The 25756-nt window shown below is 37.3% G+C and overlaps 1 protein-coding gene across 50 annotated transcripts in view; it reads left to right on the top strand.

The window, feature by feature from the left end:
- The window catches only part of CELF1 (CUGBP Elav-like family member 1), a 46488-nt gene that overhangs the window by 16289 nt on the left and 4443 nt on the right, over nt 1-25756 (top strand). For 13 of the 50 annotated variants that reach the window (XM_087921591.1, XM_087921548.1, XM_087921574.1 and 10 more), the window contains 12 exons: nt 10253-10440; nt 11692-11774; nt 12249-12297; nt 12801-12935; nt 13125-13204; nt 14039-14200; nt 15170-15239; nt 16265-16393; nt 18244-18354; nt 18483-18668; nt 19832-19975; nt 22198-22365. In XM_087921591.1, the coding sequence (XP_087777717.1) occupies nt 10263-10440; nt 11692-11774; nt 12249-12297; nt 12801-12935; nt 13125-13204; nt 14039-14200; nt 15170-15239; nt 16265-16393; nt 18244-18354; nt 18483-18668; nt 19832-19975; nt 22198-22325 (1455 nt within the window). In that variant the 5' untranslated portion in view covers nt 10253-10262 and the 3' untranslated portion in view covers nt 22326-22365. Of the gene's footprint in view, nt 1-10252; nt 10441-11691; nt 11775-12248; nt 12298-12800; nt 12936-13124; nt 13205-14038; nt 14201-15157; nt 15240-16264; nt 16394-18240; nt 18355-18482; nt 18669-19831; nt 19976-22197; nt 22366-25756 lie in introns of all 50 variants that reach the window. The other 37 variants (XM_087921590.1, XM_087921547.1, XM_087921565.1 and 34 more) reach the window with 7 other exon arrangements.

Raw genomic sequence — 25756 nt, 5'->3', positions numbered from 1 at the left:
TCATTCTAATCTAGGAAGTAATGCCCTAAATACATGTAAATATTTATAGCTTGACATTTGGCACATTAAATACGCAATTTAATGTACTATGTTTCCTCATACTTTGCTATATTTTAAACCCAAAATTTTGTAAGAATTAATTATTATGGGTAACATGGTTATTGAAGCATTGCAGTTATCTATGATTTATTATTGAAGTATTCACTACATTGGAATAAATTAGCTTCAGGTAAGTGCACAAAGTATGTTGACTTATTTTTGTTCAGATAAACTGTCGGTATGCTTTATGTAAGGTACATTAGAGTCCCTCAGTCTTTATCAATACATAATAACTTCTCTGAATTAATAGTTTGACAAGGCTGTGTGTGTCCATAATGCTTTATAGAATATAAGAGATCAAGTCCCTTCCTCACATATCTTGAGGAATCTTAATTCAGCTGAAGAAAAAGAAACAATATGGGAAGGGGAAGAGGAGTTGGAATTAGAGATATATAGGAAAGAATGCATTACTTCAGTTGGAAATATTTAGAATTAATCACAGCAGAAATGGAAACGTGTCTGTCAACACTTATATCCTAAATACATTGCCTATCAGACAGTACTCAACAATTTATATATATATATTTAGTTTTACTTGATAATGGTTTAAGGCAGAAATCCTCAGGTATGCATTTTATTTATTTATTCAATTTATAAGGCCATCGATACCAAACAACTGATTCTGAGTGGTGAACAATATAAAATAAAAGCAAATTACAAATACAACACAGAGAAAATAAATGCAGCTGCCAAGAAATTATAATCCAACCAGAAAATGGGACCCTTAACAAAATGGGATCCTTACCAGGTCCCAGTATATCACTGGGTCTTTAAGATCTTATGAAAGGTCAAAAGGGTCAGGTCTATTCTAATCTCTGAAGGGAGAACGTTCCAGAGGGCATTTTTGTTAAGTTGTCAGTGTTAATTGTATGTACCACCATGACTCACTGAAATACCTCAACTTTTATGTTTAATATCAAATGTAATTGTTTCTCCATTTGGTAGAGCTTATCCTATGTCATTGATATATTAGGAGTTCTTTTTTTATTAATTCAAAGCTTAACAGTACATTAAATTTGTTCATTGAGTTTCACAAATTAAGCATAAGATGATAATAGCCATTAAACAAAAATATTGAAAGAAAGTAACATTAAAATTATACTTCAAATCTCCCTTGAATTATCATTGTTTTTTCCCCTGATGGTCAGTAAAGAAGCAGATGTTGGCACTTCCCTGGAAATTATGCTGCACGCTCCTTAGATAATTTAAAAATTGCCCCATACATATTCTACTTCAGTTCTAAACTCCAAATATGAAATATATATTAAAGAGGGAGGAAGTACTATATAAAAGGATTAAAGAAGAATACTTAAGTAATTTCTGCTTAACTTCTTAACTTTTGCAGTCTTTTGTTACTTTTAGGGATTAATATCAGGAAACTTGTTTGTTAAAATTATTCTCCAAATGCTTTTAAATACTTAAAATTTAGCACATTTTATTCCTTTGAGGTGGCTATTTAAAGCAATTATTAAAACCAGCTTGAGCCCCACAGCTGGATCAAGTCCTTTGCTTCTTGTAGACTGGGCAAAGAATATAAACACTACCCTTCTCATTCAGACACTTAATTCTAGAACAGCTCCTCCGAAAAAAATAAAATCTTTAGGATGTAGCACCAAGCAGCCATATTTGAAGGCATTTCTCAATGTCATGCCTTATGACTTTGTATCTGACATTCCTACCATGTATATTTAAGAGAGAAAGCCTAGGAAAGTGGGAGTGGTGAAGTAACACGACTCTGAAACTTTCTCCCAGGTCGGTGTACAAGAGGCAATAGATCAGGTGTGTCAAATTCGTGTCATCACAGCATCGTCACGTGATGTATCACGACTTTTCCCTCCATTAAATCGGGCATGGGCGTGGCCAGCGCTTGATGCTTGTGGGTCACAAGTTTGACAGCCCTACTCTAGGTGAAATTCTGATAGATGGATGGTTTTGGTAGTTCACATTAATCCCATGAGGCAAAGGGTGGACTGTAGTAAGAGGGAGTACACAAAGAAACAATCCGGTTTGTTCAGTTTAAAAGAAAATCTAAATCATCTCACTGTTTTTTAAATGTAGAATATTGGGATTTACATTACAGTGAGATTCATATATAACATGATTTTCAGCTAAACCATAATAGAAATGGAAGCTGAATTGAAAACTCAGAATTGAGAGCTGTCAAGAAAAAGGGAATGAATATACTCTGCCAATTCAAATTTTATTTTTATCTCCAAGGAAAATAAGATAGAGTTTTTAAAATGTCTTTTATTGATTGAAATGCATAAATGCATTAAGGAGATGGCTGTCATCGAAAGCAGTGCAACCTGCAATGAGTACTTTATAGTATCCGTGGCAGCTTAGCATCTTGCTAGCAGCAGCATTTAGGGAAGAAACCATTTAGTAGAGTACATTTTGATTGTTTTAAGGTAATTGTTATTTAAAGTACAACCTTTTTTATCATTTCTACCAATCACAAAGTTGATGGATTAAAAATGGGTGGTTTACATTTTACACCTGCCCTTATTGAATGTATGTGCCTGCATTCTACTTCTCAAACTTTTTTTTTACCCATGTCCCCAAAAGGAGAAAATCACATAGATTTCGTCATGCAGCGTTCTGTAAGGGTCACCACCACAAGTTCATGGCTGAAGGGCAAATTTATAATCAGATGCTTTACTGTTTTGAAACTTAATTAAGACCTCAGAATAAATCAAACAGTATATCCACAGTAGAAGCTACATCTATTTGGATGTTTATGTAAAATCCCCCAAAGTGGTGGAAACTGCATCTCTTAGTAATCAACTTTGTTCACAGTTTGTGTTTGGTATTGTGGACAGTATCTTTCTCTGAAATTACAACTGGCATGCCAGCTAGTTGATTCCTATTTTATCACAAACAGATATTTCATGAAGCTAGAAAGTAATGTGGATTCTGTGAATTGGTGGTCCTTTTTGGGTTCTTAAATTTTTTTTCTGGCAGATTAGCGAATACTCAAAGACTAAAAGAGTTTACTCCATTGGGCATATCACCAGCACCAACCTAACTGCAGGGTGTACGGGTAGCCTTCAAGTTGCTATATTTGCTATTGGCAATTTCTGTCCTTAAGTGATGCAGTTGTAAAGTGCAACATCACATGACTGTATTGCATAGTGATGGCAATTTCCTGCCAGCTTCCAACTACCAAGTCAGTGGAGCAGGCAGCAGGAAGTTGGAAGTCCCAGCCTGGCTTACAGGCAGGCTGATAGATAGGTAAGCAGCTGCTGCTAGGTAGGAGAATGAGCAAGGGGGTGTATCGGGTGGTTGGGGAGGCATGGCGCTAGTGTGGTGGGACTTGAAGTGCTACAGCTGGGTAACTGAAGGTGGCCAGTGGAGGAAAGAGGTGCAAATGGCTGGAGGATCGGGTGTTGTAGTGTGCGTGCAGTAGGGATTGGGGGAGTGTGCACCAAGATGCACAAGTAGCAGGGAAGATGCAGTGTAAGTGCAGCAGAGCTTGGGGTGCTTGCTGCTGGGTGGGAGAGGCTGCACAAGTGCAACAAGGCTCAAGAAGAATAGGTGGCCGGCAAGGTGCCTGGGTGGAAGAGACTTATCCGAGCAACTTGCATCCTTCCCTGCTGGCCTCCCTAATGACTTATGGGAAGCTGGTAAATTGTGATTCCATGACTCTGGAATGCTGCAGCTGTTGTAAGTGTGAACTAGTTGCCAAACATCAGGATCCCAATCACATGATTGCAGGGGTGCTAGGACAGCTGGAACTTAAGGAACGGTCATAACTATTACTTGTTCAGTGCCGTTGTAACTTCGAACTGTCTCTGAACAAGTAGTCATTAGCAGAGGACTACAGTGGATATAGAAAGTCTTCACAAATGCCAGGTTTTTGAGATGTAAAATAATCAGACCAAGATAACCACTTCAGAATGTTTCCACCCTTAATGTAACACAAAAGTTGTATAATATAATGGAAAAACATCTAAATCTTAGGAGGAGGGATTTAGAATAATGGGGCTGCATAAATATTCACATGCTATGTAGGGATGTAGTTGTGTTCAAAATTAACTCATCCCATTCAAACTGATGATAGATACAGGTAGTCCTCAACTTACAACAATTCGTTTAGTGACTATTCAAAGTTATAATGGCACTGAACAAAAATGACTTACGACCACTGTTTTTCACAGTTACAACCTTTGCAAGTATCCCCATGGTCACATGATCAAAATTCAGATGCTCGTTCATATTTACGACCATTGCTGTGTCCCAAATTCATGTGATCACCTTTTGAGATCTTCTGACAAGTAAAATGAATGGGGAAGCCAGAATCACTTAACAACCCAGGTTACTAACTTAGCAAAAGCAGGGATCCACTTAACAACTGAGGCAAGAAAGATTGTAAAATGGGGCAAAACTCACTTAACAGTATAAATTGTCATAAATTGAGGACTGCCTGTACTAGTCAGTACATATCCTCCATTGTTTAAAGTGATTCTAATGACATCCACATAAAGTTCAGCTGTTCTAGGGTTTTTCTGACATTAACTCAGTTACCTCTTACAACAAAAGCCATGGCCTGCAAAGGCCTCATAAAGCAACAAAAGGATCTCATCGTTGCAAGGTGTCAGGTCAGGAAAGGGGTGCAAAAAACTTTCCAAGGCCTTGGCTATACCATGGAACAGTGAAGACAGTCATCAACAAGTGAACAAAATATTACTAAAAACTGGGTGTCCTTCCAAAGTTGATGAAAAAAACAAGAAGAAAATTAGTCCAAAAGACTGCCAAGAGGTCTGCAGCAACCTTAAAGGAGCTGGAGGAATTTTGGGGAAATACTGGTTGTGTACCACATGTGACAACTGCCTCCCATATTCTTCATGTGTCTGGGCTGTGGGGCAAGACAGAAGCCCCCCTTTTTTTTTTTTTTTTACAAAGAAAAATATCCAAACTTGGCTACGTTTTGCAAATGTAGATTTTTGTCTGACAAAAGCATGTGGGAAAATGTGCTATGGTCTGATCAGACCCAGGTTGAGCCTTTTGACCAAAATTTCAAAAAATATGCTTGGTGGAAAAACAACACCATTCATCACCAAAAGCACATCATATTCACAGTGAAGCATGGTGGTCATTGCATGTTTTTTTTTCCCTTATGTTGAACTGGGGCTTTAGTCAAGTTGGAAGGAATTATGAACGATTCCAAATATCAGTCAATTTTGGCACAAAACCTTCAGGCCTCTGCTAAAATAGCAATAGCAAATCACTTGGGCTTATATTCTGCTGCACTATGTTTTATAGCTCTCTAAGCTGTTTACAGAGACAGCATATCACCCCAGCAATCTCATTTTACTGACCTCAGAAGGATGGAAGGCTGAGTCAACCTTGGGCCAGTCAGAATCGAACTCCTGGCAGTGAGCAGTGAGTTAGCTTGCAATACTACATTCTAACCACTGTGTTACCACGGCTCTTCAAACTGCTGAAGAGGAAGAGGAATTTTATCTTTCAACATGACAGTGATCCAAAGCACTTCTCCAAATCAACAAAACAATGGTTTCACCAGAAGAAGAAAAGTTTTGTAATGGCCCAGCCAGAGCCCAGACATGAACTCAGTTGACAATCTGTGGAGTGAACTTAAGAGGGGCTGTGCACTGGAATTGCCCTCACAGTCTGATAGATTGTGCAAGGAAGGAAGATTGCCATGGCAAGATGTGCCATGCTGATGGTCTGCTACCCCAAAAACTGCTACTATAAAAATAGGTGCTTCAAAATAGGTCAGTATTTGTTTAAGGTGTCTGCACACTTATGCAACCACATTATTGTAACGTTTTAAATTATTTTCCACCCAAAAGATTTCTCTTGGTTTTCAATGGGCTGTACAGCTTATATGTTATTTTAAAGGTGGAAAAAATTCTGGAGTGGTTTGTTTTGATGATTTTTTTTTACATCTCAAAAATGTGGCATTTTACTCTGTGGGTAGACTTTCTGTATCCAGTTTACCTGTATAAAATCATGGAAGGTCCCCTTTTTTTTGTTTAAACCAGCAGAAATTTTATTTATTAATAATATTTATGCAAGTTATATGGCTGTCCATCTCTGGTTCTTATACAGGAGAAAAGATTACTTGTATATTTGGCATGCTTATTTATGGATACAAGTAATGATTTTCTGTTTATTTAGTCTCAAAATTATACTGCTATTCTAGTGCTTGCACATTCATCAAAACATAATAATAAATACTTCTCCAATCTTAAATACTTAATAATTAACTGAGTAAAACAAAGGAAAATGACACCGGACAAAAAAGTGTAGCAATTGAAGTAAAGTATTAAATGTGTTTTACATTTCTTATAAGGATTACTCTAAATAAAAAGGTGCAATTTAGTATATTGGAGAAGAGTTACAATGTTTAGATATGTCTAGTTCTGGTTCTTTCTCTTACCTCGATCAACTGGCCCTTCTTATCCTTCAAACATAGAGAAAGGCTTTATAGCAATAGCACTTAGACTTATATACCGCTTTATAGTGTTTTACAGCCCTCTCTAAGCGGTTTTTACAGAGTCAGCATATTTCTCCCAACAGTCTGGGTCCTTATTTTACCTACCTCGGAAGGATGGAAGACTGAGTCAACCTTGACCCTGGTGAGATTTGAACAACCGATAGTCAGCAGAAGTGGCCTGTGGTACAGCACTCCAACCACTGCGCCATAGAGGCTCTTACAGTTTATAAGATACACAGTTTGGAAGACAGTGGCCTTTAACACTTTGCCCCTAAGCCTTTTAGGCCTAATGAATGGATATTTGCTCTTGTAAAATAGATGTGTTGTTATTATTGACAAAAAAATTGTTTTTTATAAAATTAGAGAACTAAAAGTGATGTTAGAAGTCATCTAATCCAATGGCCTTCTGTCTAAATCATCTATAACAGATTAACATCTACCTTGTGCCCCAAAAACTCCAGCAAAAGAAAACAATAATTTTCTTGTGGTAGCCTTGACTGACAGCACACACACTCCAGAAACTCTTCCAGAATCTAGGCAGAGCCTGCTTTCTTAAGGTTTTTAAGTCAGTGGTTCTGATTTTGACATTTGAGGCAATAGAAAATAAGATCATCCCATCTTCTGCATAATAGTTATTGAGACACTTGAAGAGTGTCTGTCTCATATCCCTGTCCCCAGCATCATTTATTTTGTCGGATAAACATAATCAGATTTTTAAGTGCTCCTTACAGGTCTTGATTTCCAAATATTTTACTGCATTAGTTGTCTTTGAAACTGCTTCTATTTGTCACTGTCCTTAGAAAACAACAATACAACCTTTGGTAACTGAAACAGAGTATTGCAAATGAAGTCTAATCAAGGCAGAGTAGACTGGAAAAAATCAAGACTCATGATCTGGAGTTTGTGCTGCTATTAATCTCCCTTCCCCCTCCCCCCCAAATACTATCTTCCTTTCTAATTAATGCATCACGCAGCTACCTTACATTTAATTTGTGATTGAGAAGGAATGTACATTACTATCAAGTAACTTCCCCATTCCATGTTTGTCCCTTTTATTGTCCCTTTTATTTTTCCTGGCAGATAATAGTGTTTTATTTCCTCCCTGTTCAATTCCATTCTGTTCATTTCAGCCCATTACCTGTTCTTTTCTAGACTTCTCTGGATCTTCCGTCCACTCTGTACTAGCCAACTTTATCAGCTTTGTGTCACACTTAATCGGCATCCTCTCAATTCTCTAATCCATCATTGACGAAAGTGTTAAACAGCACAGGGCTTGGGACACAGCCTTGTAACCATCCACTTGATGCTACCCTCCAAGCCGAAAGCATCATGAGATAGTTCTTCAGGAGCTTTGCTGAAAACATTCCCCGGATGTGCTAACCTAGTACCTCTCCCGAAGTATAGCATGATATGTTTGCAACAAATGTGAGCATACTTAACTCTTGTTAATTAGGGCATTCTCATCAAAGTGCTGTTTAATAATATTAGAGTATTATACATGAAATTACTGACAGGTCTGTAGTTTTCCAGGTCCTCCTTTTCAAGGATGTAGATGACATTTGCTGAGCCTTGCCAGTCTTCTAGAGTTCTGAAAGATTATTGAGAGTAGTTTTGTGACCCACTTCATTAGCATCTATCCGACCCTGGAAACTTAAATTTATTTAAATTAACTAAATGTTTGTTTATTCTCTTCTTGCCTAACCTAAACTTCAGTTTCCTCCTTCCCCTCCTATGGCATCATGATGACCATTTAGAGCTATATTCCTCTTCTGGGAGAAGTCTGGCATAAAATAGGAGTTTAAAAAATTCTGCCTTCTCAGGCTATCACTCATTACCAATACGATACTTTTTCTTGTCAGTGGAGCACTTTGACTTACCTTTTATTTCTAAGTAGCCCCAGCTCATTCTGAGATTTAATCTTTCTGACATAATTTATAAAGTCCATTCCTATAATGGAAGAAAAAATAGAGTTGCTTTGTTTTATCTTTCTTTATGCATTCCTCCTTTAGTTTTCTTTAAGTGTTTCTTTTTCTGTTCAGGATTTTTGAGTGTTTTTGTTTTGTTTTGTTGAAGTTAATGCTTGGCACATGTTTGTCCTTAGGTGATTAGTAATCATTCTCAATCTTGTTAAATTTCAGTTGTCAATATCGGTCCATTATTTTAGAATTGTAAGACCGCATGTTAAATCCAGGTCTTCTGGAATTAAATATGGCTTCCTGTTTCCTAAATGTTTATTCAGTTTTAATATGACCTTCCATTAGAAAATTTGTGATCTAAAGAGAAAGAAGCATTAGATTCATAAGTTGAAATAAATCACTGTGACATTTCCCCTAATACTATTTAATTTAGTTCTTTAGTTCAGCAGGCAGAATTATTTCCATTTCTTCTGTGAATGATGCTGCCCACCTTTGAGTTTAGAGTTGGTGATCACAAGTGTCCTGTGTTGAACAGCATCATTGGCTTTAAAGGTCCAGGGCGTCCTGCCCTTCTCCATGTTACAGTGATGTACCTCTCTGTTGAGCTCAGCTGCCCATTGCTTTGGAATGATCATTCCATTGTGCTACTGCAGTACAGGTAGTGCTTGACTTACGACCACAGTTGAGCCCAACAGTTTTGTTGCTAAGTGAGACAGATATTAAGTTTGTTTTGCCCTATTGTAGGATCTTTCTTGCTGCAGTTGTTAAGTGAATCACTGCAACTGTTAAATGAATAACATAGTTGTAAAATGAATCTGATTTCCACTTTGACTTTGCTTGGTTGCAAAAGGTGTTTACATGATCCTGGGACATTGCAGCCATCCTAAATATGAGTCGGTTGCCAAGCACCCATGGTCCCCCTTTAGGTTTCTGTTTTTAAGTATGTCTTTTCTAACTTTTAGGTTTCATGCATATTAATACTTTTACCTTTGAGTCAGCGTTCATCATATTTTCATAATGATTCAGCATTCATCATATTATAAAGCAATGTTTCTGTTCATTCTATTTGATTATTTTTCTTAGTCAATTAGGTTAAAAGAATATCAGTTCTTAGGTACATTTTGTCAAATCAGAACCATTTTAGAATGGATCTAATTTAAATCATTTTTTTCAAGAAGACTCAGCTTCATGATTTAAATCACTATTTACTATGCAAAATCCTTTATTGATTTCTAAGAGTTCGTCTTTATGGTTTGATACAATCTACATAATTATTCTTCAGTATCGAGAGCAGTTCAATTTTTAGAAGTACAAGTATATAGAATATATATAATTATTTTGAATATTTGAAATATATTTTCTCATGATGTGCTGGAACAACTATCACTGATTTTTAAATTATAGTACATTGAATAGGATTATTTATTGACTTTCGTTGCACATTTAGAGAGAATTACAGTCACTTTAAAGTATTTATCTGCCCTGCTCTCTTGTTTCAAATGATTATTTATCCAAAAACATTTTCATTTATAAGCTGCTAAATAAAATTAGAAACATTCAGATATATTTGGAAGAAGGCAGTTAGTCATCAGCCAACCACCTTTTTTTTTGGAAAAAAAAATATCCTTGAAATGCTATCCTCTTAACATTTCAAATTTGAGAATTCTATTTAAATACATTGAGTTTTAGCAGTTTAGACACTGTGTATGAAGCAAACGGTTGATCAGGACTTTGCCAGGAAAATCACTTATCACATTTTTCTCATTGACTCATATAGCTCAAAGAAAATGAATGGCACATTGGATCATCCTGACCAACCAGACCTAGATGCTATCAAGATGTTTGTGGGCCAAGTCCCACGGAGTTGGTCTGAAAAAGACTTGCGAGATCTATTTGAACAGTATGGTGCTGTCTATGAAATTAATGTCCTGCGAGACAGAAGCCAAAACCCTCCTCAGAGCAAAGGTGAGAGGTTTTCTTCTTCCCATCAAGTTTTAGAAAGGCAGCATTTGGATGCGCTTAAGGCCACATAGAGAACCCGATGACTTAATGATTGGCATCAAGTATAATTTACATTAAAAGTTTTATCCAATTGTTTCCATTATTTATAACAACATATAGAGTCATCTGTTTATACCAAAATATAGAGGCACCTACTGGTGTCACTCTTTACTTTAGTTTAAATTACTACAGTAATAGTAAATAGTTAATAATAAATTGAACTAATTTTATATTGTTATTCACAATTATATGTGCTAATTACATTTTATAAATAGTGACCATTTATTATCCAGTGAACATCTACAAAATTGGTTTCATAGTATACACAAGAGACAAAAAAGACAAAATTGTTCTGACCCCCAGTCCAGTTTATAAACTACTAACTTATTAGCAGGACAAGTAAAATATGTGAGTCATAAATGAGGTGTGGGGGAAGTTTATTTCAAGAGCAGATGGGCCAGTTATACTATAACTTACTGGGCCAGTTATACTATAAATTACAGTTTGATGGTCTTATGTGGTAGAATGGTAGAATCTGTGTCACCTCAGATGGTGGGCAGAGGATGTTAGAGTCGAGGTAATAACTGGGGGGAAATTAAGAAAAATATAGTAAGCCTTCTTGCTCTGCTTTTTATTTGCAGGACATTTGGGTTTTCCCCCTGCACAAAATCGGAAGAAATAATTATATAGTTTGTACCAACTCGCGAAGCATAAATTAAAAAGACCTAATAAACATATAACATCTTAAATATGCTGTCTGATCTAGAAAGGATTCATCTGCAGAACAAGTTTATTCTCCCATCCACTGAAGCATTATTATCAGTAGGATATTGAAACCGTTGTAGTATAAGAAACTGCATAGAACAGAGTGAGTTAATAAAGATCCCCTCCTTCCAATAAAATTGTCCACTTTGTGTAGGGCATCTCTGGATCTAACAGAGATTGTTTAAACATAGTCTATAATTAGGTAGTTTTGTATCATACATTCCACCATAAATTAACTAATTATTTAAGATTCTTGAAATAAACAGCTTTTAGTCTCATAAAAAATGTCAGTGGTCATGTGAAGGCTACACCTGGAATATATGGCATTCAGAGGTATATGTCTCAAAAAGTTCAGAATTGGGTTGCTATGCCCAACTTAGTTAATTAATTGATGTAATTTAGGCCTGAAATGATTTTTAGTGTGTGTTACAGAATGTGTTTATTTCATAGGGTGCTGTTTTGTTACATTTTATACCCGTAAAGCTGCACTAGAAGCACAGAATGCTCTTCATAATATGAAGATCCTCCCAGGGGTATGACAAATTATATTATTTCTTGTTAATTTACTCTGTATCAGCAAATCCTCACTGGAAATGCTACATTTTCCCTAGTAGATTATGCGGAATCCTTTCCTACTGTTTGTTTATGACTTATATCAATTTATATTTTTATAAATAGAATTATATCCTAAATATTACATGTTTCAAATTAATATATTTTGTGTATGTGTGATGGGTGATACTTTGTAGGATGTGCTCAAGACTTTGAATTCAACATTTTTCAAGCTTGAAATGCCCCATTTCAGTTATTAAATAGTTTCAAGCCTTCCTAGAAGTGATTTAAACATAAATAGGGCTAATTCATATTCAAAATACTTCATAAATGGACAAAAGAGGCCATTCTAAGCACGATATGATTGCTTCATACTAGAAACATTTTGAATGTGTTTTGCATATTCCAAACAGTTTATTTTGAAAAATGTAATATTTCTCCATTACTTAACACAGATGCACCATCCCATTCAAATGAAGCCAGCTGACAGTGAAAAGAATAATGGTGAGTATGTGTAAAAAATTGTTTGGTCTTGGTATGTTTTATCACATTGTTGTGGCAACATTCATTACATTATATGCCCAAAATGGCAACTTATGGACATTTTAAAAAAATTAAAGGCTCACATCCCAACAATGCCATCTATGAAATAAACATCCTCTCACAGTTTTATGCTATTCTGTTGAAAATTAGAATAAGAAATCCAGACATTTTATTTCATATTCAAAAGAAGCCAGCTTCAAGTTTGAAACACTTCTGATAATGTTGAAATAGATTGTTTGAAACTCAAAATGTATGTTTCCAGTTCATTGTTTTTTGCACACAGCTCTTCTACTAAACTCTGAGAGAATAGATTTTCTGACTTTTGCTCTAGACTGAAGATTCTAGATTTCATTTTGGGACAACTTACTGGTAAATTTGTTGGATTGTTCTATAAAATCAAGGAAACTTATCCAATCACATAAATAGTCAAGCCACTTTTCTAACTTTTGTTGTTGCTTTTTTAGCAGTGGAAGATAGAAAATTATTCATTGGGATGATCTCAAAGAAGTGCAATGAAAATGATATCAGAGTGATGTTTTCCTCTTTTGGTCAAATTGAAGAATGCAGAATTCTACGTGGTCCTGATGGTTTAAGCCGAGGTACACGCAGACCTATTTACAACTGATGACCTCTCTTCCTTCTCCTCTCTTCCTAACCCTTGTCTTCCCCCATCTGCATACACATACATACCCCTTATATTTAATTGGGAAGTTTTAGAAATGTTCTTTGATTAGGAGATAGCTTGGATAAACTTGGATAAATTAATTTTGATTGTATTCCCTTCTCAGGTTGTGCTTTTGTGACTTTTACCACAAGAGCAATGGCACAAACAGCAATCAAAGCAATGCATCAAGCACAGACCATGGAGGTAAAAAAGATACCAATTTTGAGAGACTTTTACGTTTGTAACTCAGTATTGCTAATTGTATTCAACGGACAATTTAAAGTGTTAGTTTTAACTTTTATAAGCCTAAACCATTTGGGGCAAGGGTCTTCAAACTTAGCACATTTAAGACTTGTGGACTTCAACTCCCAGAATTCCTGAGCTAACATGACTGGAGGAGGAATTCTGGGAGTTGAAGTCCACAAGTCTTTCTTAAAGCTGTCAAGTTTGAAGGCCCCTGATTTAGGGTCTTCTATCTGATGATTGAATTTTTTTGACATCCCTTAAAGTCAACAGAATACACCCTCTTAAAGTTACCTTCACTTGAGATTCTTTTCATGTTTAGCTTCCAAGCTATATAGAATGCATTTGGCCTCCTCTCTTTGCAGTATTGCCAAAGAAATTAATACTTTCCTTCTCAGCCAGATATTTTAGTTTATATTTAAAAATCTCTTAAAATTCTCATAAAAACGCTTAAATCTTTATACATTGAACTGTTTTTGAGTTTTTAAGGTTTTTTTAAATTGTATTGATACCATCATAATAGATAAATGGTTGGTTTAAGCTTTTCAGTTACTATGCTAACAGCCCTTAGTTTGTACCCGTGCAGGACACATACTCACACTTCTCTCCAGTTATATGCAAAATAGGAAAGATATATAATATATGATACGTGAATCTGCGCTGGAATTCTGGAACATAACAGGTTGCTTTAAAAAGAAAACACTATGTTCTTTTTAAAGCAATTATTTAAAGAATGTAAATAGTCAGGATTTTGGAAAGATGACAAAAGCTACAGCTGTGTGAATTGTATTGCAGGGATGCTCTTCTCCCATCGTAGTGAAATTTGCAGATACTCAGAAAGATAAAGAACAGAAACGAATCGCACAACAACTCCAGCAACAGATGCAACAGATTAGTGCTGCCTCTGTTTGGGGAAACTTGGCTGGACTGAACACACTTGGACCCCAGTACTTGGCAGTGAGTGTGCTTGACAGCTTCTGTTCAGAATTATTTTCTAAATGGTTTTAACACATATGTTTTGTTTGCAAGTATTCTCATTCTGAGGCTCTGTTATAAGATCAAAAATTGGTAGTGGTAGTAGTGATAAGTACAGATGATTGAAATGTTTTTTAGCATTGAAGCCTTGCCATGTGTTACGATTTCTGTTGGTAAGAAAAAATGTGGCACTTAGTTGAGGACTTATGGACTGTGTTGTACAACTTTGCATTATATAGCAGAGTTACCAGCTTTGTGGACTGGTGGGGTAGGGGAGGGGAGGAAGAAGGGGTGGTTCTATGCGAGTGGTAGGCAAGCACATGTGTCTGTTGCTTATGCAAATGGAGTGTGCATGCACATGCTCACCCGCCATTTTGGGCGGCCCAGTTTTAAAACACCTCACAGCCCAGTAGCGGGCCAGGGGTTGGGTATCCCTGTTAGAGAGTAAATAGGGAATTGAAGGTTTATTTTTCTTTTTACTACAGTATCAAAATACGATACTCTACCAACTTGTACAGCACCCTGCCATATACACATATATGAAGACATTAATGTTGCCTGTTGCCTGTGGATTTGCACTTACAGCCTTCTTTCCTTGTTTTTATTTACCTTGCTCCTCCCAGTATCTGAGTAGGGAGGAGTTGGTAGATAATATTTCACCAGTGTTAGAAACCTTTGTAGCCAACATATTAGTGGCATACTAGTCATGAGCAAAGGGAGAATATTTCAGCTGGAATTGCATGGGAAATTGGATTGTTCTTTTTCTAATAGCATCCTTCTTGGTATGAGATCACTGCTGCTTTGTGTGTATTGGTGATATGTGTGGTCAGTAAGAATTGTGCTTGTAACGGCATTCTGGCTGTGGTGTAGTGCAGTGTCTCCCAGAAGTGGAGCCAGCCCTCATTCTCACTCTTGTTCTGTTTTTGGTGTAATGTCTAGCTTTATTTACAGCTCCTTCAGCAGACAGCAGCTGCTTCCTCTGGGAATTTGAACACACTGGGCAACCTTCACCCAATGGGAGGTAAGTTTCTTTCCCTTCTTTCCACTTGGGATCTGAGAAATAGGGTCAGTAGCAAAGTGAACATTGATTGGTATGCTGTGATATATTAATATATTAGTGAAGATAAATCTTGGTTGTATAAGAACTCAGGCACAGATGGTATCAATCACAAGTTTTTAACTTGAATATGAATATGCAGTAGCTGATCTTTTCACAAATGTAAGCACCTTCTCTTTAAAATTTGCTATATTCTATTTGGTGGGAACAGGTGCCAATCTGACCTCACTATTTAAAAAGGAATCAAGGCATACTAAAGAAAAATTATGGGTCAGTTAATCTGACACCTGTTCTGGAGAGGACTGGTTGAAAGTATTGTTAGAATTTTTTTAAAATATATATATATATATGTAGGAGACTTGCTGAAAAGGAGTCAGCATGACTTTCAGAAAGATTAGTCTTTTTCACTGATTTTCTAGACTATTTTAGGATGTAAGCAAGTAGGTGGACGAGGCTGATTCCATAGGTACATTATACCTGGATTATAAATAAAGTCTTGGTACCAAATTATTGTGAGCATGTTTGGTAGTGATATCGTGTTTATGAGTAATAAAAATGGATTTTAAAAGATTTATGTGCCATATCTTTTAAAACGTATTTACATTGAAATACAAAGGAGTAACAGTGGGTAAATGGGCTTCAAAATGGAAATGCACTTCAGTGTAAATAAGTATAAAATGAAATTGGCACACAAATCCAAGCTTTACTTGTATATTTATTGGATCCTGGCTGACAGAGGCTGACCCAGAAAAGGGATCTTGAGATTACAGTAGAGAGTTCAGTAAATAAATCAATCTGCTGTAAGCTGCTGTTAAAAATAGAGTGAATTTCATTATATAAAATAAGGAGGAGTTGTTTAGTATGGCTTAGTAATAAGATTATTGAACAGTTTCTTCCACCAAAACCCATTTAAGAGTGCTGCTGCTGCTGGGTCCACCAGTGGTTAATGGTACAGAAACAGACACGCTGCATTGATTGATGTGTTACAGGGTTGAATGCAATGCAACTGCAGAATCTAGCTGCATTAGCAGCTGCAGCTAGCGCAGCTCAGAATACCCCAAGTGGAACAACTGCACTCAACTCTTCCAATAGTCCATTAAGTGTGCTCACCAGTTCAGGTAAGGGAGTTGTTTGTTTATTTATTTGCTGTTTGATAAACCTATTTTTGCCTCTGTTTATATAACAATAGAACCAGTTACCGTGATTCAATTATTAAACCCTGCCCTTTATGGAGATAAATAATTACATCCCGAGATACATTTTTATGATTGAAAAATAAGAAAGTGGGTGCTTCTGATTTGCTGAATATGTATACATGCATTCATATTCACAAGGACAGGAAAAACTTCAGTTTCACAAGAGGATATTTATTGTTTTGTAAATGTAATTGATCCATTTTTTCAATGAACACCATCAACGTTCTATTACATTCTCTTGGATTTTCTTTGCAGAAACAATTTTTTCAAAAATTGAAATAGTATTTGGAAACATTTGATTTTTACAGAGACATTGCTTGTACTACAACATGCTTGCTTTAATCATGCTTTTTGAACAAACAAGTTGGTCCTACAGATAAATGTAGTAATGGTTTATTTCCATTCAGTAGTTTTTAACTTGAACATCTCAGAACTGGATGGGACAGAAAAACTTACCAAGAATAAGCCATATAATCACAAATGAGGCACCTCTACAAGTTTTCACATCATAAATCACAGCAAGGCAGTAGCAGATTTCTCTCAACTTGTGGCTTATTGCTGTAAAACAAGGGCTAATTTATTTCTGATCTTATTCACATAACATCGGGCAAAAAGCAAGCCACACAAATTGTTCAGCTTGATATTGGAAACTTTTGTGTCTGCTGACTGGAACTAAATGCTAATAATTTTAGATATGGAAGAAAATAAATGAAACTTAAGAAAACCATCAGAATTTAAAAATTAAACCTGCATGTGCTTGATTGAGCTCTTGCACCTCTTCTTAGATTTTGTTGCTGTACTAAGATATGATATCAGAGGGTTTATACACATAGTAAGGAACAAGGTTAGTCACTGAGCCATCAGTATTTCGAGAAGGCAAAAGAGAAAGAATACTGTTCAGAATACTGCCTTATTCTGGTTAAACAGTAATAAATTCACTTGAGAGTAAAGAGCAAGTGATTCCAGCTTTCTGGATGAGCATTTCATTGGATATCACATGGGTACTCCAGATACTTCCATTGCGATTTATATTTAGGGAAAAAAATAGCAGGATTACTTCTGAACGTTGGTTAAAAAAAACTCTTGCTATTTCTTATCTGACTCGTACATCACACAAAAAAGGATGTTGAGACACTTTCTAAGAGTGCAGAAAAGAAGAACATGGATGATTAGGGGACTGGAGGCTAAAACATACAAAGAATGGTTGCTGGAATATTGGGTATGACTAGTTTAATGAAAAGAAGAAATAGAGATGACATAGCAGTGTTCTGATATCTCAGAGTTTCCCGCAAAGAAGAGGGAGTCAAGCTATGGTCCAAAGCAACTGAGGGCAGGATAGAAAGCAGTGAATGTAAATTAATCAAGGAGAGATGCAACCTAGAACTAAGAAGAAATTTCTTGATGGAACAATTTACTTTCAGAAGTTGTGAATGCTCCAGCACTGGATAGGGTTTCCTTCCTGAACAGAGACCTCCAAGGTCCTTCCAACTATGCTGTTCTGTTAAATATTCTGTTTCTGTTAAAAGAAAAGATACCCCGTTTGGAACCAAGAGGATGCAAGGCTAAAGATTGCTATTCACTGAAAATTCATTTGGGAAAATAGAAGAGAAAGAAAAAGAAAAGCTTATCTTACTTTCCCTGGCCGCTTTCCACTTGATATTTTAGAAGGATCTTGAATGTGCTTTATTTAAGCCTTTCAGAGATTGTGCTAAGTTATTTTGATATTGTTGGAAGTTGTTGCTGATGTTTTAACTCTCTCATTTTAATAGCAGGTTCGTCACCCAGTTCCAATAGCAGTTCTTCAGTAAACCCAATGGCTTCTCTTGGAGCGCTGCAAACACTGGCAGGGGCTACTGCTGGCCTGAATGTTGGCTCTTTAGCAGGCAAGTATAGTGCATTGTAAAAAAAAAAAGGTAGAATCCATCTTTGCTTCAAACCCATGTCTCAATTTCCCTTACTTGATCAATTACCTTGCTTGAAACCTTGATACTAATTCATGTTTCCTATATAGGAATGGCAGCCTTAAATGGAGGGCTTGGTAGCGGTGGCCTTTCAAACGGCACAGGGAGCACAATGGAGGCCCTAACTCAGGCATACTCTGGGATTCAGCAATATGCTGCTGCCGCATTGCCCACACTTTATAACCAGAGTCTTTTAACACAGCAGAGTATTGGTGCAGCAGGAAGTCAGAAAGAAGGTAGGTAGGAGGCAGGGTTGAAAAAGCTGTTCTACTGAGCTCTAGATGGCATGCTATACTCTTCTCCAGTGATACAGAATCTGAAGTTACGGCTAAAACATGGGACTTGTGGACATTTTGTAGTGCATTCTGCAGACATTTTTACAGAATATTCTGGCTACTCTGAAAATTCTAATTCTAAAATTCTGTTTAGTTTTATCTCTCACCCAACCAAGAAATTCATTTTTTAAAATCAACACATAACAATATGTTATTTTCAATATTTCCAGTCATATTTCGGGATTATCAATAATTTATTTATGAGACAGTACGTAGTGGGTTTTGCAGACAGTATCCTTAATCTGTACAGTTGCTTTGCAAGTTATTTGGCCAGTGCTCTTAACTATTGCAAATTGGAGGATTGAAATTGGCAAAATCTTGGTTTTTGGCTGGGGTGGGGTGTTAATCATAGTTTAATGAAAGGTTATCTAATTAATTTTACCTGATGTGAAAGTGCTGTTACTTTATGAATGACATTGTCTTATAGATCAGGGGTGTCAGACTCGTGTCAAAACGGCATCACATGATATATCGGGAATTTTTTTCCCCCTTCACTAAACCAGGCGTGGCCAGTGCGTGACACATCCAGCCCATGGGCCAGGCATTTGATCATATATTTATTGTGTTTGTATCATATTTAAATACATGACAACCTTATTGAAACATTAATCTAAAGGTGTAAGCTTTAAAATGGAAAGAGTGATGGAGCTCTGCAATTGGCTCCATCCCTATTTTAAATTTTATTAAGGAAGGTACAGCCTGATCATCTTAATCAACTGTAGTACATCACAACTTCCTGAACTGGGATAGAAAATACCTATGTATTTAATTATCAAGATTTGTTTCTGTATTTCTGTCCTTTGACTGAAACTACAAATAATGATCCTTTATATTTTTAAGTATTTTTTTTACTTTTACTCTATTGCTATCTATTCTTTTCTTTTTTTTAATGAACACTAGGTATCATTTTTAATGTTGTGAGATAACTGATTCCTGGAGACAGATTTTTCAATAATAGCATGAGTTTGGACTGTTAAACATATTTTTACTTCTTCTTTATTCTCTGTATTAAAATCCAAGAAGTTCTACTTGTTTTAATTTCCTTCTAAATGAATATTTTAAAGGTCCAGAAGGAGCCAATCTGTTCATCTACCATCTTCCCCAGGAGTTTGGGGACCAAGACCTACTACAGATGTTCATGCCTTTTGGGAATGTTGTCTCTGCCAAGGTTTTCATTGACAAGCAGACCAATCTGAGCAAATGTTTTGGTATGTTCTGTTACCTCGTTTTCATATCAGAGCAGTTTGGAAAGTTTGTCCCACCTCTTCCTTTAGTTCTCCCATCTTCTCCCCTCAGGAAAGAATAACCAACTGATGTATGATGAGAAACTTTTATTGTGAAACATTTAAGTCAGTCAGTTGCTGCTCTGCAGCTAGCATCTTTAATAGGCTCATTGAAAGAACACACTATAGTATTTCAAATAACTAAAATCTTTTAACTGAAAATATATCCACGCAAACAAGTTATATGTAAGCAAAGCATTGCTAAATAAGAAAGCAACATGACTCTAAACTTAAAAGTAGAGTTAGCACAAGAATCTGCAACCTTAAAACACTCAAAGAGCCATTTGGACCCATTTCCCACAGAAAGAAAACATTGGGAGCCACAAGTCCTGGGTGGGTGTGGCCAACTCAATATCACTCACTCCCACCCAGTCACATGATGCCCTAGCCATGCCTTACCCAGCCACAAAACCTCTCTCTCTCTCTCTCTCTCTCTCTCTCTCTCTCTCTCTCTCTCCCCTGTATCTCTTTCCTCCTCTTTCTCTCTCTCCCTCCTCTCTGTATTGGTGTCTCTCTTTCTTCCCTTCTCTCTCTGTATCTTTCTCTCCTCTCCCTATCTTCCCCCCCACCGTTCTCTGTATCTCTCCCCCTTCTTTCTATGTGTCTCTGTATTTGTCTCTCTGCCCTTCTCCCTATCTTCCCCTCTCTCCCCCTCCTCTCTCTGTATTTCTCTCTCTCCCTATCTTCCCCCTCTCTCTGTGTCTGTGTGTGTGTGTGTGTGTGTGTGTGTGTGTATATCTCTCGTTCTCGGTCTCAGCTTCTCTCTCTCTTGGAAGCAAGCTCTCGTTGGGGCTCTTTGCTGCTCCTTTTATTTCTTCTTTTTGGAAATCCGGGTCAGGTGAGGAATGATGGCCAGCCGCAGTGGAAGCTTCCCTTTGGGTGACCCTCCTCCTCTCACGACCCCCTGGCCAGCTGTGGTGGGGCCGTGAGTGTGCGCACGTGTGGGGAGACCCTCAAGCTAGTGCCAAGGGCAGCAAAGATGTGCACAGGGTGGGCAGCTGCTTCGCTTAAGGAGAGTCTCCCCTCCACAGCTGGCCAGGGGATCGCAAGAGGAGGAGAACGAGGAGGATGGTTGTCCTCAGCCAGCCTGGATTTTCAAAAAGAAGAAATAAAAGGAGTAGCAAAGAGCCCCAAGGAGAGCTTGCTGGCTTGGCCTAGCCATGGCTTTCCATGAGAGAAGAAATGCAGAGACAGAGAGAAAGTGCGCATGAAAGAGAGAGAGAGAGAGAGCGGCCGACAGGCTTTGGTGAGAGCGCTCCGGCTTTCTCCAAGCCTGAGCCTTAGGGTGGGCATGCAAAATTTGGTGGGGCCAGCTTTTTTTTCCCGTTGCCCTCTTAAAGCTGCAGCTGGACCGGCGGGCCTGTCCCCCTTTCCGTCATCCCATCCTCCAGGATCCCATTCCCACCCCACCAGCCCTCGTATTAGCAAGGCTGGCATAAGTCATGGCCTTGCCGAGCCAGTGTCTCGGGGCAGAGAGCAGGTTGCACGTCTCCCCAAGTGACCGAGGCACGCCCAGCATCAACAAGGGCTGGAAGAAGCTCCAGCAAGAGTGAGGCACCGGCAAATCAGCCCTGGCAGCTTCTCCATCCCCCGCCGTCACCCTTACCTTCTCAGGCCACGTGAGGGAGGGTGAGGGGTGGGGCCAGCCAGTGATGGGACAGTGAGCCACAGCAGAGGGCCCAAAAAGCCATATGCAGCTCTGGAACTGCGGGCTGTCGACATCCGAATTAGCATGATTGTTCAGTCATATATTTAACAATTGAGCTCAGTAAAAATTTCAGATTTGAATGGCATCTGGAATATTCTAACTCCAAGACATTAAATTTAGCAGTAGAAGAATTGGCACATTAAATTTAGCAGTAGAAGAATTGGCATATTAAATTTAGCAGTAGAAGAATTGGCACTTACAGATTATAGCGCTACAAAGACTCCTTAACATCTGCTTGCTTGTTTGAGCCAAGTAGGGAATTGTATTTTTTTAAAGTCCTATTCCATCTCACATCCTTTATCTGTAGTTAACAGTTAAGAGTGGCCTTGTATTAAAAAAAAATGCAAGTTGTGGTGATGGTAGTGACGATGATGAGGATGATGTAGTCAGATATTCTTATCCTCTAATTGCAGTTAACTGTAAGTTTTTCTTTTCTTAGGTTTTGTAAGTTATGACAATCCCGTCTCTGCACAAGCTGCCATCCAGTCAATGAATGGATTTCAAATTGGCATGAAGCGACTGAAAGTACAGCTCAAGCGCTCTAAGAATGACAGCAAGCCATATTGAGTGCCCCTCCCCCTGGAACTGGAGTGAGAAGGATCTTCTGGTAAGTTGGGGAGGAGCCCACTAGGGATTCAAAAATTCTTTTAAGGCTGTATTTTTACAGTCATGGAAGCTGATTGATACCATTCTGTGTGGCACATCTTCCCCTGAAGACTCAGCTGCAGCCTCTACTGGGAATTCTGCGGATGGAGGACAACTTTGTGCTTTTGTTTCCAGTGTTTTACTTTGGAGTTTAGGTGCCATATCACTATTTTTTTTTAAAGTTTGCTGTGTTTGTAACTCTGTTTTTGAGAAGGACCAATGCCAGCCACCTTGGAGAGGAAAGGAAAATAGTAAGTGCAATTGGAAGTGACACTGCATGAATTAGATATGAGGAGACCCCAATGATACTCATGAAAGGGGGAAGCAGGAAGCGGAATCCAAATCATGTGGTGGTTGGTTCATAAACAACCCCTAATGAGCTTTGCCAACTATTTTCGAGGTTTATTTAGTAAATGCCTTACGTGAGAACTGTATCAGTCAGTTGGAGGATAATAGTTGGGCAAAAATATTCATGTGGAAAGGAAAAATATAGTAATTATAATGCTAAAATATGTTTGTATAGTGCAATGTGTGTGGTTGCAGCTTATAAAAGTATCCAGTGATGTTTTTTGATCAGCTATTTACACTTTGGACAGAACAACCTTTTTAAAAATTGGATAATACGAATCAGTGTTTCAATTTATTGGAAACTACACTTGAAGTTAGTTGGTTTAATGAAGTTATCTACACTTTAGGCTGTAATCCAGGAATTCCTGAATTTAATTTACAATCTTAAATTTTTACTACAAATCCAATGTCTCATGATAAAATTTGTTCTTCTCCTGTTCTACAACTTGTACATGAAGAAATGGTGTTCATAAAGTACAGGTTAAAGCCTCCTTCGTGTTAAACTGACAGGTGGTGTTAAAATGAGCTCTTAGTGCTCTGATTTCTGGCATTCTCCTCCCCCTTCCCCGCCCCCCCCCCCAAACTTTGTACGAATGTGTGTCAGAATAATACTGGCTCAAAAAAAATTTTTTCTTGTTTCTTATATAGACTTATTTTTCACAAATAATGCCATCTTGTTACATAGCAGTTTTCCTTTGAGCGTGTGCCAGTGCAAAAGACTAAATTCAAAGGGCTGAATCTATGCAGAATTTTGATCTGGTCTACATATTGCCTGAGCCCAGTGCCTAATAATTCAAAGTCAGATTTCTTCCCCTTCTAATACACATCCTTTTTTCACATGAGCGTAACTGCCAAAAGCATTAAATTTTTAAACGCACTGTAGACCTGAATCCAAAGGGAATTTTTAATAGTATGACTTTGAGCCATGGCAAGAAGTTATGTAAAATCTAGTCCTGAGACTAGAAAAAGCTAGTCCTATTGTTAGGAAAGTTTACAGTGTTATATATAGATTCAGTGTATTGCTACTTTCTGAATATGCTCTCTATCATTTGTTAAAACATTATTACAGCACGCCAGTCAACCCATAAATCTTGTATTTAGGAACAAGACATTTTAGGGGAGGATGGAAAAAATAATTTCCAAGAAAAATCCAAAAGCTCATCAAGTTTGAAATGCCATTGTATAAGATAAAACTCAGTAGGATATCCAGGCATTTACTAGGGACTGGGTCCCCTTGTTTACTAAAACTGAGGCATTATAATTTGCATACGGCCATCCATCTGTGATTCAAGTTGTTTTTCTGATGAATTTAAAAGGCATATACAATGGTGATAAAAAAGTTGAATGGTCAAATTGCCAAATTTTCCATTTGTGCAGGCATGTGGTATCCTTCAGTGTTGAATATTTGGGGTCTAATTTAAAAGCATATGCATACACTTTAGATAACTGTATACCGTTTGAAGTTTGTGCACTAGGAGAAGTTGTATCCTGATATTAATGAGGATGGGGGAGTGTTGGAGTGCTAAGGGTCCCAGAATTGTCAAGGGATTTTTTTAAATAAAAATATACTTTCAGGAAAAAAAAAAGAGGTCACGGTTGGGAGCAGTTGCTCCAATTGCAACCTGATATAACCAAGAATGTTGTTTCTATTTTTATAGAAGTTTTATACTGCTCCAGGGTGGAGAATATTTATTATCTAAATTATTTCACTGGATAAGACCAGGGTTTTGCATAATCCTGAATGTGATTGTGTAATGCATACATAAACAATGTGCATGATTGAAACTACTGACTTTCAGTGGCCTGTTTGTAACTAGGCAAACTGCTAAATAGGATAAGAATTAATGCTGTGAACCAGTGGAGGAGGAAAGCTGTGCTCCATTTTTGCTATAGTCATTCCTCCCAGTACTATTACTCTTCTCAGTCACTATTGCTAAATATTCTAAATACTTTGTCACTATTTATTCAATGTCCATATACTTTGTAACTTTTCTGTATGCTTCCATCATGACAGCTATGGGGCAACTTTCCTCCCGTTGAACTAGCAACACAATATTTGTGCTATGCTTATCCTATAATGTTTCCTTTCATAAGTATGATCAATGCAAGTGCCCTAATTCTACTGTCATAGAGTTACCAAAGCTAAGAATGCAGGTTAAATTATAAAAGTGAGATCTTTGGAATAGATTGGCAGAATTCTTGTGCCTTCAGTGGTGCTGTTCTGAATGACTTTAAGATAGAATGCTTCAACCAAAATATTTTTTTTCTCCTCAATTTCCCTTGATCCGGCCACACAAATGCTTTTCAGAACAAAAAATGAAGATTTGTTTCCCAGGGAGATTCCCACTTGGCAAGAAAATGAATCTGGTCTGTACAAGGATACATATAAATGCCCCTTTGGAGTTTTGCTTCCACATATCATGCTGTTAGCTTGTTACTCTGTCTGCTCCCTCCACCCAATCTTTGGCAAAAAATCACCGAAGCCGGTCAAATTGGAACATAATCATTTAGATACTTAATATCATAGTTACTTATACACACATCTTCGGATTAAAATGATGAGTTTGGAAATACATATGCAGAAGGCTGATATTGATTAAAAAAAGTTCAAGTTATACTGAAAATTATATTGAGCAGAATTTGCATTCATGAAGCAAATTTTGCAACACCAGCGCCTTAGTATTATGGGGAGAGAGGGTGGATATCTTTAAAATAAACAAATAGTCATCATGGTTTTGCATGTAGCTTTTTATCTATGCATTTGTTTAATTCGTGTGAATGGATAGATTCTGGGAAAGAGAAAATGAGATTTGGGGGTGTGTATTTTATGATAAAAATAAAGACTGTCATATTTTAATTCGGCAAGTTAACTTTTGTAATCTCACCCCCTTCCTAAGGGTAGGAGCAAATGAAATCTTTGCTGGTTCTTTAATTCAAACATATTTAGGCAATTGCACAAACCAAGAAAAGATATTGCTTTTTAAAAGAACAGTTGACCAGTAGAG

The sequence above is a fragment of the Pseudonaja textilis genome, chromosome 1 (genome assembly GCF_049901715.1).
Source record: "Pseudonaja textilis isolate UNSWEBS1 chromosome 1, rPseTex1.2, whole genome shotgun sequence".
NCBI classification, from domain to species: Eukaryota; Metazoa; Chordata; class Lepidosauria; order Squamata; family Elapidae; genus Pseudonaja; species Pseudonaja textilis.
Note: the sequence above shows the minus strand (reverse complement) of the source record. Positions and strands in the feature narration are given on the sequence as shown.